Source organism: Portunus trituberculatus, chromosome 23 (assembly GCF_017591435.1).
Source record: "Portunus trituberculatus isolate SZX2019 chromosome 23, ASM1759143v1, whole genome shotgun sequence".
NCBI lineage: Eukaryota > Metazoa > Arthropoda > Malacostraca > Decapoda > Portunidae > Portunus > Portunus trituberculatus.
The window spans coordinates 14,540,710-14,554,379 of record NC_059277.1 but is presented as its reverse complement, the minus strand read 5'-3'; the positions used below and the strand labels follow the sequence as shown (position 1 = coordinate 14,554,379).

General features: G+C 37.2%; 1 protein-coding gene across 4 annotated transcripts in view; it reads right to left on the bottom strand.

The window, feature by feature from the left end:
• Positions 1 to 874: 874 nt before the first annotated feature.
• The window catches only part of LOC123507929 (cAMP-dependent protein kinase catalytic subunit 1), a 697,649-nt gene continuing 684,853 nt past the window's right edge, over positions 875 to 13,670 (bottom strand). For 2 of the 4 annotated variants that reach the window (XM_045261286.1, XM_045261285.1), the window contains exons 8-13: positions 11,334 to 11,460; positions 10,668 to 10,763; positions 10,099 to 10,221; positions 8,923 to 9,087; positions 6,983 to 7,121; positions 5,769 to 5,853 (exon numbers count right to left, since the gene is read on the bottom strand). In XM_045261286.1, the coding sequence (XP_045117221.1) occupies positions 6,990 to 7,121; positions 8,923 to 9,087; positions 10,099 to 10,221; positions 10,668 to 10,763; positions 11,334 to 11,460 (643 nt within the window). In that variant the 3' untranslated portion in view covers positions 5,769 to 5,853; positions 6,983 to 6,989. Of the gene's footprint in view, positions 5,854 to 6,982; positions 7,122 to 8,922; positions 9,088 to 10,098; positions 10,222 to 10,667; positions 10,764 to 11,333; positions 11,461 to 13,670 lie in introns of all 4 variants that reach the window. The other 2 variants (XM_045261288.1, XM_045261287.1) reach the window with 1 other exon arrangement.

Genomic DNA, 13,670 nt, shown 5'->3' with positions numbered 1-13,670 from the left:
ATGTGTGGGGATTCTTAGCTATTCTCTTCCCTCTTGGTCCATCCATGATTGCATAGAAAAATGAAGAAGGAACAAATCATTAGCCATGGGAAACTGTAGCAGAGGTGAATGCCAGAACAAAACAAAACACCACCTCAATTAAATGTCTGACTCAGAATAATGATCAGGGCTGATAATATTTTTTGGGGATTTTGGTCCTCCATAATGAACAGAAAACTGATTTCACATTCTTACCAAAAAGCCTTACTTGCCAGGTACTAGATAATGCAAACACAAATGATTAGGTCAGATGATACAAATAATACAAATGATTAGGTATGTTAAGTGTCATAAGTTTTGGTCAGAACAGACACCAAGTCTATTTGCTACTCAAATGAAAAGAAAAAAATACTTCAGCTACCCAGGGAGCATCATGCTACAGCTCTGTTATTATGGTTGTTTGTCCCCACATGGCTAAATTACAATGCAGAGTCAATATGATGGAATGATAATAAATAAACTTACGCATATACTTCACCTTCTAAAGACTTGACGCACATATCCTCATCTAGACGACACACACACAGCAGCAACACACCCTGAAACTCACACATCTGGTATTCCACAACACACCGTGAAGCAAGTAGCCTCATCTACACACCACACACAGCAGCAATGCATCCTGCCACACACACACCCTCATCTGTTACTCCACAACACACTCTGATGCACATAATTTCATCTACACACCACACACAGCAGCAACACACCGACACACTTACAAACATCCTCATCTAGACACACACACTCTCATCTGGCACTTCACAACACACCCTCATCTGGACGGAGGAACACAAGCATCCAGGGACTTCAAGGTGTAAGAAAAGTGGTTCCGTAGTACATGTTTCATTTATTAACGTCTTATTCAAAATTGGCAACTACAAATCACAAAATATGAACTCAATGCAATTGGACTATGAACACTGAACATAGATTAAATACTCAAGGGGGATATAGTCTGGCTCAAGCTTCCCATGCAGGGACCGGCCACACTGACCATACAAATTCCTAGGGCCATATGCACACGCAGACACACTAATGCACGTTAGAGATTAAGAAAAATAGATACTAGCAGTTCTGAGATGTATATCATATATATAGTAACAATTATTAGGGGAGGGGGGGATGAATCAATGCTAAAATCACACATCACACGTCAGTTGGTCCTTACATGAAAAACATCAGTGTGGTTTTTCTTGGGGCCCTGCACGGGAGGCTCTCTTGAGAATGGAGGATTTTTTTTATACAATCAACATCAAGAAACCCACTAACGCACTTCAGACTGTTTTATTTGCCCAAAAATCTACTCTTTTTACAGTGACCACCGCACAATGCCGTCTTGCCACGGTGGACAGGCTTCTTTGGGCAAATGCAAATCTTACACTGAATATTTTCAACTTTAATGGCAAAAAGTGGTTACTTACATTAATAAAGGTTATTCTTTATCTTACAAACTAATTTAATCAGAAGCCCAAAAAATTAGTCAGCCTATCACAATTTGGTTAAAATGTCTCAAAATATCTACAAATCGTTCACATACGTATGTTGCAAACTTCAATTAAGTTAGGTTATGAATGACTTAATGACCTACAGGTGATTCATGGAAAAGACCACAGGAAAGATAATATAAAACAAAATTCACATGCCCGCGTTGTTCTGGCTCAATGTGCGGAATGTATGTAGTGCTCGGGTCGGGCGCTGCAGCTCCCCGCCGCTCTCACTCAGGGAAGGTTCCGCTGCTGCCGGTCGTGATGAAGGCTTAACACTGGCTATATGTAACTGTCTTAGCTATGATATATAAGTAGGAAATAGGTAGATTTATCTTTTCTCATTGTGTACAGTAACTAACCCAGCTGAATCAATTAAAAGAAAATAAAAATCATCCAGAAAAGCACGAGTAACAAAATAAATTACTGCAATAAGTTATGTAAAAGACAACGGATGTCCTGGGAAACAATTTTGAAAGGAAACCGCCTTGTACAAAGAAGCAGGAAAAGAACAATTAAAGACCTATGGCATAATACAGGAGGTCCAGAGAGGCTCGGGACCACACGGAACTGGCAGTGGCTGACCCGGAGAGGATCAGACGGACATACAAGCTTTAGCAGGACAGTGGAACCTCCAGGAGTCCACCTAATGTTAGTAAAGCAGCACAGTAAAAGGTCTCCAGCAGTATTCACTCTGACTGTCTTCTTGGGAACATCTTTGTGCTTACTCCCATTCTTCTTTTGACCAAATTCTTCATGCATGTTTTTTTCCCTCATCTTGGCTTTGATGTTTGTTTTGGTTATGGTTTGTATCAACTCAGTATATTCTACATTTATACATACAGTATTTTCAAATGGCCTAAGTTATTTCAGGGGATCATATATGAAAATCCGAAGACTAGCAACAACATTTGGCTACAGAGTTGCTATTCTAACAGTGGAAAACATGACTCAATTTATTACCCACAACAGCTCAGAGGATTGTTAAAATTTAGAGGTGGCATTATGGTACTAGATCTAGTCTACCTGGGATGCAACAGTCAGTAATGCTGGACACACGGGCCCCACCGCCCACCACCGCCAGGGTACCTGTCCTCAGTGCTCCTGCAAGGCTCTGTCAAGCCGCTCTATGCACGGGATATACAAATGAACTCCTTACAAAGAGTAATACAGAGCACCAGGTATTACTGTATAAAACACTCATAATGTACTGGTAATCAGCAACTCTTAATGAAACAATAGTTTGCATTTTCAAATTCAACAAATTTATAAGTTTAGCAATTACATGGTTTAAAATATATTTCAAACATCAAATATTACATATTTCCCGATACCTACAAACAAACAGTCTATAATAAATAAAATACTGAAACCAACCTCTAACTTGTTTTCTTATTAAAAAAATTCCTATACAAAGCTATACAGTATAGCTAACATGCCTGCCGTGGGGCCGAGAGTCGCAGGCGGTAAAAGTGTGTATGAAAACCTTTGCTAAAAGACTCACAATATCAAAGAATTTCCCTTTTAATACCATTCTTTGTTTTCCATTTTGCTAAAGTTCACAGGAGACAAACTATTCACAATAAAATTAGTAAACAAATGCAGGCAAAATCTTTTTCAGAACATCAACACATCAAAATAGTTCACCATTGAGCAGTATCAATTTTCATCACATGCACAAATCAAAGTACAGAGCCATCATCGTGATACAGAGCAAACTTTTTCAGCAGGTTCAACAAGTAAGAATCTCTGATTAAATGAGAGAGAGAGAGAGAGAGAGAGAGAGAGAGAGAGAGAGAGAGAGAGAGAGAGAGAGAGAGAGAGAGAGAGAGAGAGAGAGAGAGAGAGAGAAGAGAAGAGAAGAGAAGAGAAGAGAAGAGAAGAGAAGAGAAGAGAAGAGAAGAGAAGAGAAGAAAGAAGAGAGAAGAGAAGAAGAAAGAAAAGAAAAAAAAAAAAATTCATACATCCAATTTCAGAAGTCAAAATTAATTTTATTATATACAGAGAGAAATATGAACAGTACGTAACATTAAATCTACCCCAACAAAAAGTCACTTGTCTTGCACTGCACTCTAGCCACCCGCACACCTGCACACACCTGCTCACCCAACACTACCTGGCAATAACTGACAGTCCAGAACGTTATATGTGATTAAATATTGCCGTAAGACTGGACATTCCAACTCACATCAGATCTTCCCTGACACTGTGGGCTGAGGTCAGCGGGATGTACATGGCATATCATGATCTGCTGTTTATATATACATGTTATTATTATGTATAAAGACAATAAACCTTGGAGCTGCATATCCTTGTAACACTGCAAAGTACGTACATTGATACAGGGCATCGTTTTTTTTATTATAAAATATTGCACAAAAAAAGGATGCTTGTGAAGAATAAATTTGTGTAATTCCCCTGTTAAGAGGCTTTCTACTTCAGCTCAAGGCCTTTAATAATAATAATAATAATAATAATAATAATAATAATAATAATAATAATAATAATAATAATAATAACAATAATGTTTATAATAATAGGTTCCTAAAACTCAAAGAAAAAAAACATTAACTTTTACACTGTGCTTTGAGACTCACAGAGTCGTACAATATACAATATTTCAAGATTTCAAAAAGAGGAGAAAAATATTTGCTCTTGGAAATTTGTAATTTATAACTATATTTTCCCAACGGCTGCTAAAAACAAAAAAGGATTAGTTGATAAACTCTAATTTATACATATCTAGTCTTCATTTTGAAAATAGATGAAAAGAAGCCATCACACATCATTCTGATTTATCACATCAATGTGAATCGCATAGAAACACTAATCCAACATATATGTATCCTACAACTTTGCACACATGGACTTTTTTTTTGTTATTAACTTTGATACATACCTACATACATGCAACTTGGGGAAATCTATCCTTTTGTCATTCTTGTATTAAATCATAAAACTCTGTGAACCCATAAAGTGTACTATGTAATCTACAACGTGTGATGAGAGTTGGCTGCATTTTGGCATAGTTAATCTGGGGCATTGACCATGCATAGTAAACAAAGCTGAAGTCGATTAAAATGATGGCCAATAGGGAGACTCCGGGGGACTGGTGGAAGTGCTGGCCTGTGCTGGGGACTGCTCCTGCTGCCGACGCTCCTTCAGGCTCACCAATCTTAACATTAATGATCAAGGATATGTTTTGATTTCACTAATATACCTACAGTCCTTCATCTTTTCTGCTTACATTCACAGGATCACATCTTCACCAATGATCTTCTGAATCCCTTTTTTTTTGTTGTTTTCCTCCTTGATTACAAAATGTCAATATTGGTTGTTAACTCTCTGTTGCTATTGCATTGGTTATTCAGTCCATAAGATAAGAAAAAAATCTCTCTACCCGTCACACGCAACTGCAACAGAACTTTCTCTCTCCACAGAGATAGGCGGGCAAGTCTTCCTGGCCTGCGCCGCCTCGCCTCCACGTCGCCGCTGTGTCTCCCTTGTAATGGCTTTCTTCCCAATATGTTTGTCAACCCCACTCACCACATGACTAGGTTAGCTCCTGGACCCCAAGTGGCTGGCTAGCAGTGGCACGTCTCATCCAACATGCCACCTTATTTGCTAAAAATGGCACTTCCTCCCATCATTGCAGCATTGCCATTTCATCACTCCATCTTTGCTTGACATACTCAGTCTGGCATTTTCCTGAGGCAGCACTTTTTACATACAGATAAATAAATGTCTAATGTTACTTTTGGTCATCTTCCATGAAAACTGTTAACAGATTAAGAATGTAAGAGTGTCAGGTGTTTCTCCTCAGCCAAGAGTGGAGTGATGGCTTCATTACTGCATTCCATCAAGATGACTTCAAGTAACATTAGAGACACCTATCTTGAGTGGCACCTTCAATTAATCACCATACTGATCCTTGGCACTCATGCCATCACAGCCTGGGCTCTGGCACTGTCTGCTCATGTGTGAGTCACCAAGTACACAACAGCATCTCCCAACTCTGAGCACCTGCTGCATTTGCTTCGCCCACTGCCTGCCTGAGGCCTGACTGCATGGTACACATGGTGGTGAGCACACAGCCTTAGGTATACAGCAATGCACATGCACTGGGGTCTTTGGAGGGGAGTACTAAACTTGTACACATACACAGGGAGTTAGCTTAGCCTCTAGACATTGCAAAAGGCCTCTAGAACTCTGCAAACTCCTTGGCACATTTTTCCGTAGAGGAGATGCGGAGAGCCTCCTCCTCGTAGTCATCAAAGTTACTTGTGTCCCCAGGTCCTTTGCATTTTGGAATAAATGGCGCCTCAACCTGGAAGCAAATGTCTTGGTTATATGTGTGCCTTCAATCATGGCTAAAATCTGTTGTCATCCTCTTATACTAATTTCAATTCACTGAGTTCAGATTAATTCAAGTAAGTACCATAAATATATTGGCAGATAGAGATCTATATTCAAATAGAAATTAAAAAGGTAATATATCAAGTCTTTTAAGAACAATAATTGATAGTAAAATACTATAATTTCAACACAAGTACATTAGCATATTAAAATCTAAAAAATTGAGAGAAATGGATATTGGACACCTAAGCCTTTCTATTCTGTAATGAGCTCTGCCCAAGATGACTATTTACACCAATGAATAATTTACCAAGTTAATATATGGTGTTAGTGAAGAAAAATAGACAGCATGACCAAATATATGAATATTTTTATTTATTTCATATTTGTGTCAATGGAGTGTAAAGGAATATTTACAAGTCTGTTGGGAGTGTGTTGGAAAGGAAGAGGAAGACTTTAAGGTCTTTACAAACATGTATAATTTATGAAATTGAGAAAAAACTTACCCAAGGCTGTGACCTTCATACTAACATGATAGTAACAGGTTTTGCTTCCTAATCTCACCTCACACCACATTTCTGCCATTATACTGATCAAACTAAATACATAGACTTAGGTGCTGGGAAAATTATAAATTGTCAAAAGGTATCAAAATAAAATTCAATATTATGGCTGAAATATTATTAACTACAACAAATGTTTCTTTTCCTGCTGTGGTGAAGTGTTTCCTGCAAGTGTAGTGTGATGTCTTGAAAGAGACCACTGATGGCAGCCTAAAGTTTGCAAGGGATAAAATACTTGTGTCAAATAAGCAGAGATTGCCTGTCTTGTTATCATAAAGATCAGTGACTACCCTGCACTGCCATTCTTCTAACAGTTTTTCTGTACAGAAAGAGCCATGTAAAGTGACACAATGGTACAAGAAAGTTATAAAAGAGCACCATACACTTGTAGTTCACCTACAAAAACTATCTGTTCCTTCAGCAGTGACAGTGTAGCATGAGCCAGGCTACATCTTTCCTACAGCACACACATTTGAATGACTACATGACTTGTTAAGTAATGGTACCATGAGACTGAAAATACTTCACTGACTTTACCCATGATCTAGAATTCCCTGAACTCTCTGGTATAGAGGTCCTCTGGTGAAGTGCGGAAGATGGCTCTGCCCTCTTCGTACTGCGGGAACTGAGTGGTGTCTCCGCGAAACTTTAGCTTGGGAACCAGAGGGGCAGGAATCTACCACAAGATGGTAACAAGCAGGAACATGCAACAGTGAGCAGAGGAGGCACATCAAGTGGTGAGGGAAAACTTGGGCCATTTCAAATTCATGGAATAAGAATGAATCTCTTTGTGTCATTTTTTATGTTTTACTAAGGATAGATTAACAGAGTATTATAAAGGTCATTTAATGAATGGTGTTAAAACTACATAACTACTGCCATATATAACAACCCCACAAATTCTCAGTAATTCTAGAGGTAAAAATTTAATCTCATTCATTGTAACAGCAGCCATAAGTATTCACCGCACATCACAGGAGGTGACCGAGAGGAGTGGAACAGGGAGGCTGGATACGCTCTACACTATTCTATTCCTGAATGGCGCAGGTTTTCCTTGGTTGTGTCTGGCACACACCTTAGCACTTGCCTTGGTGCTCAGATACAAAGACTCACTATGAATGTGGTGCATCTTTAAGTGCACTGTGCATGAGACACATTTTTCCAAGTCATGTTCCACCCAGCCTCCTAACACCAAGAGATGCTAACAACATCTTAAATGCTTATAATGAAGGATGAGTCAATTCTTATTCCATGAACTCAAGCTCAAGATATGAAACTCTGGTAAGTGATATCTACAAAAAAAATAAAATTATCAAACACAATTGGGAACACAGTGATACTCAAAACAATATGAGAAGAATAAGGATAAATACTTTGTTCATAAAACTACATGCTACAAGATTTCATTACAGCAAACAACAATTTTTAAATATGTTAAAAACGCAACACAAAAGTTTTTGTGATATGAACCGAGAATAATGTAAACAGAGAAGCACAAGAACGTTTAATTTGAGAATATCAAATATGAAATCTTGAGAATCTTATATAAGTTAATCAGAGTGACAAATGCAGTGATCTCAACGTTCTTTATTTATACATGTAACAACATGTATCGTGCATTCCAGGCAAATAATTATGATCAAAGACCAATAAAGACAAGAATTTTCAATAAACATTATGCTAACAACCTGGTGAGGAGAGTTTCTTGTTTATTGTATTACTAGCAACAGCTGTGTTCAGGCTTTATGCTTTATTATTGAGTCAACAGTCTGCCTCTGAGGAACAGGGCAATTAGTGGAGGCACCTTCATGGTTCCCAATAATGTTTGCTGTTAGTAATTAAAAATTCAAGATTTACTACACAAATTGGAAGGAACAAGCATGCACTGCAATAAAAAAAAAAAAAATAAATAAATAAAAAAAATAAATAAATAAATAAAAAAATAAAAAAATAAATAAAAAATAATAAAAAATAAAAATACCTAATTATATAAGTAGGTAATTAGAATATCTACTTGAATCTTGAAGGATTTTCGCTACTGAATCAATATTACTGATAGTCAAGTTACCACCACAACCACAAACCTTCAAAACAAGTGTGATAATTAGTGTTTACAAACAGGATTACACTGCAGGACTCAATGTAACCTCAAGGACAGTGAGAATTATCAGGTTCATTTAAGAGAAAGAGCTTGGCAGTTTTCAGCAATGCATCAGCACAAAGAAAAATGAAACAAAAATATAAAACTGAACAAGCTATTGAGAATTACAGTTCCTTATAAGTACATAATAGTGAACTGAGCTTTATTAAAGCAATTTTACACACAAAAAGCATTAAATCTTTAGCATGCACTTGGAATAAGTTAAAACTTAAGACAACATTACTTCATGCATACCTAAGCAAAGTGTTTTGGTGGTGCCAGCAAAATTAAAGTGAGTTAGGTAACTGAAAGCTTACAGAGGTGGGATAGTTCTAACCTTCCTCTGATAGACAGCAATCCAGTCTGTTGTGGCGAACCACTTGTGATTCTTGATATCATTGACGCCATTCTTCAGGTTGCCGTACCGCTTGGTCAGGTCCACCTGCAGCAGGTTCCTCAACAGGTCCTTCAGGTCGGACGAGAAGTGACCGGGGAACCGCACCTGAGACAAAGAGCGTTGAGTAATGAGTTTGTTGGTTCATTCACGAGTGTGGCAAAGAGAAATCATCAAGTATCATCATATTTGATAGTTTGCTGCATTCATACACACTCCATTCACAGAGGAGGGTACACAAGGTAGTTCCTATGGCTCTTGATACTCATGATTGTGGAGGCCTGTGTCCTTTCTCTTATTTCCAGCCTCTTTGCACTCATTTCTAACACTGCATGTCAATACAGTATGCTAGGAGTACTGATATGTACTAGGGTGGTAGCTTGTAAAAACACTGCTACAGTCTGGGTATGAAAAGGAGACAAATACTATATATAAAAAAAAAGGCCTAGTATTTTTAGTTATTGCTAAGACACAATGATGTTATGGTGCTAAGTTTTGACATAAACAGATGTTATTGCATGAGCAGTCGAGATGAATTCCTGTGAATCTTTTGATGCCAATGAACATGATAGAGACGAAAACAAAAACAAAATCAGAAGCTTTGTCCTGGTGTCTGTGGTCGTGATTCACCACACAAGACTATCATGATCAGGTAAACAATTAAACCAAATGGGTGGCAAGCAAAATTACGCTCCGCTTGGTGGAACACGACCCGGTGCAACACTCCACAGCCGGCTTGGAGGAATGCTGCCGCTGTATTCTCTGCGTGTCATAAGAGGCGTCTAAATGGGACGCGGCGAGGGGACAGGGCACCCCCTCACCTCAACTTTTATCCCTATGGTGACACAAGGCATGACCAGTGAAGTGGCTACTGCCCTCTGAGGTAGATATCAGTCAGGTATAGACACGAGAAATGTTCTAACAAATCTAGCAAATTCTACTTACTTGTGCAGGGCGTTAGTTAACAAACTTAGCATTAAAAACCAAAATTTGTCACAGCTTATATTACAAAAAAAATGTTAAATTCTCCCAAAGCATTCCAACAGCAAAATCTATTAATGGTAGAATGCAGCACCCTTTCAGATACATCTCTTTGATACATGAGATGAAATACATTACCTTTCCTGATACAATTTTTTCGTATATCTGGATAGGCTGGTCGGCGAAGAATGGAGGGTAGCCAGCAGCCATCTCATAGACCAGCACTCCCAGGGCCCACCAGTCCACGGCCTTGTTGTAGCCCTGAGAACAACCAAACACAAGGTAAGAAGAAAGATCACAAATTAGTCAAACAGACCTTAGGAAAATTAACCCATTCACTATTTGACAAATCTTTCCTTACTTATTAACCAACCTGAGACATTTCTTTTTTGTTCTATAACTACCTCTTAACATTAAACTAGCTTAAAATTATAAAACCAATTCTTCTAATCTCTTCCTTTCTCGTAAATGCTTATACAAATTTCATACATTGTTTTTAGTGATGAGAATTGCTACATGTCTTGGGGAGAGTTAAGACTCTGAAGAACCACATTAGTTAATCAAAAGACAAAGACTGTAGGATTACAACTTCCCAAACTCAAAGACATTCTAGAAAACTTTAAAGAAAACTGGTGTGCACTGCTACTGCCCAAAACATGACAACTGGTATACAGGAATGCCTGATTGAGTCTGCAGGTGTGGCATACCTTTGAGAGAATGATCTCGGGGGCGAGGTACTCTGGCGTTCCACATAATGTCCACGTCCGGCCCTTGACTCTCTTAGCAAATCCAAAGTCAGTTACCTGGAATACAAAGACATGAATTGTAAGGGAGCACTGGCATTTACTCAGACTACTTCATGAGAGCTCTTGATGGGAATTGCCTAGTTTAAATTGGTGTTTGAACATGTGTGGCAACAAATGGCAGTGACAATAGAAGTTTAGATGAAATGGTGATGACAATGGTAAATATGGGTTATAAAGTTATTGTGCATATGACAGACACTGACACTATACTGTGCTAAGGAAAAGGGTTGTCACCTCTGCAGTGACTGATGTTTTTTTTTTTTTTTTTTTTAGTTGTTTTCATAATGTTTGGTCCAGGAAATGGTGGTGGTGGAAGTGATAATAATGATAATGATGATGATGATGATGATGATTACTATTATTTACGAGTTCAACAGATTACACTTTTTATTTCAATAAGAGACCACAATAGGCAATGCAAGTCAAGCATGATTAATAATACTAAAAACTTAATTACTAAAATCACCTTTAAACAAATAAACAATTGTGATAATAAAAAAGTAAAATGGAATACACAAAAATAAATAAATGAGATCTGACACACACACACACACATCCTGGGCTCACCTTGAGGTATCCTTGGCTGTCTATTAAGAGGTTCTCTGGCTTTAGATCTCTGTATATAAGATCAAGGTAGTGGAGGTATTCAAATGCTAGCACAATCTGGGCAGCATAAAACCGTGAGTGTGGTTCACTGCAAAAAGCAAATTAGTATTAGTTGTGTTTCCCATCAAGAGAACTTTAGATCCACTACCTACTTAAATCCTGCACATATTTAAATTGTTTGATAATGTTATGAGCTCTAATGTATATTTTTTTACATATATATTTGTGGCATTTAGTATGGATTTTTTTCTGCAATTACTAAGACAACTGTTAGGATATCATTACATGAACCTTATGGTATTTACTATAACAACAATGTAATAATTTGAGACAAAAGTTGACCTTTTAGATTTGAACTTACTGCTTCAAAATTTTTAATATTTCATGAAAAAAGAAGAAGATAAAACAACTTGATATGCAATAATTACAATGGAAGCTATATGGTACTTTGCAATATAAGTTAAGATTTGTGATTAGTACTTCAAAATCTTTAATACTATATAAAAATTGAGACAAATTGATATGTAATGACTACCATGCAAAATATTCAATGAATACTTCATTAATGCAATATATTGAAAACACCATCCTAGAAAACAGTAACACATCAGTACATTGTGAGGAGCAGCAAGGCACCAGCTGATGACAAACACTAAAAAATGAATCTGAAGGCAGTGAACACAAGGCAGGAAAGGCTTTCAATGGAGATCAACTAATGACTAAAGCTTTGAACCATTATCAATTCTAGATCTCATCATAATTGTTTGGTCTATACTTCCAGTCACTGCAGAGGCTGGAGGTCTGTTTAGTGGCTCAACTTTGCCTTATTCACTCTTTCACTGGTATGGCTCTTGATGTAGAGTCTTAAGGTACTAGAACCATAATGACTCTCAAGGTTATCCCTTTGATACTCAGACACATTTTTACCTTGATTTTTGGATATGATTAGATAATTTTGCTTGCATTAGGAAAGATCTATGGAGGTCAGAAGATTAATGGCCAAAGTCTTTACAATTCTAATCCCAACATATTTTCTGAAGCTGTACAAAATCGCCTAAATAGTAACCAGAATGAATATGAAAATGCATCCTGGTACTAAAGGAGTTACAGATAAATTTTGATTACAATGACTTTCAAGGCTTGGGATAAAGTTTGGGTGTCTAAGCTTGTAGTCTCCACAGAGGCTGGTCCAGTGGTGTGTCTGATGGCTAGCTTTGCTTCATCCTCCCTTTGACTGGTATGATACTCAATGGTTGTCATGCTTAGTAATGGCCTTCAGCATGTTCAGAGATGGCAGAATTAATAAAGACTTCAAACTTTTTAGATCTGTATTTTTCAGCCAAAGATTTAGGATTACTTAAATAAGATGTAGTGTCATAATATTTGAAGGACAGGTGATGATATAAGTAATGACTGAGTATTTCTAACCTATTTAGACATATATTTTTCAGCCAAATGGTCTAAGATCACTTAAATAATATCAAAAGTATTAAGTTACCAGTTCAAATTTTGGTCACATTGAAATTTCTCTCAAGCATTTTTTTTAGTGTGATATTCAAGGATTACTTCAATAAAGTAAGTGTCACCATCATCACCAGGCCAAAAGTTACAAAATGTCAAATGTGTTCTCAACCTTCAGTCAGCTGATGCCTGTGTCCCCTTGTTATTTGTGCACTTGGCACAACCTGTGTTTGCTCCAGCATTAATACAAATGAAAGTGTAACCACCATCAATACTTCACATGTATCAACAAGAATGAGCCAATAGGTTAGTAATGCTGGGTAATGTTGCTTGAATGTGATCTACTCGGTTAGACGGAAGCACATGTACAATATAACTACATTAATATCTAAAGTAACATGCAACAGGCTACTTATGTTGAAAGCAATACATTAGTTACTTATTGTCAGCAGTGTCCACAACTCATGCAGGGATGTGTTTGTGTGCATCAACTTACTGTCTAATGTGGTATAACAACAATTACAGCTTATAAATAAAAAATCTTAGGAAATACAGTGAAAAAAATGGCTAAGCATGGTGTATCAACACAATTACACTCTTTGAATGAAAATCTTAGGAATATAGTGAAAAAATCATCTTTCAGATATATTACACTGAATTAAATGTAATGTTAAAAATCATAGATGACAAATTCACAGCTATATCTGTTTGACTAACACTTGTCACTGTATCTCTCTCTCCATTAGTTATGCCATACTGTATAATATTTTCAATTCTCTCTCTGTCACTCATGTTAATTAATGTGGGTAACATAATACAACACTCTTATAATGAAGA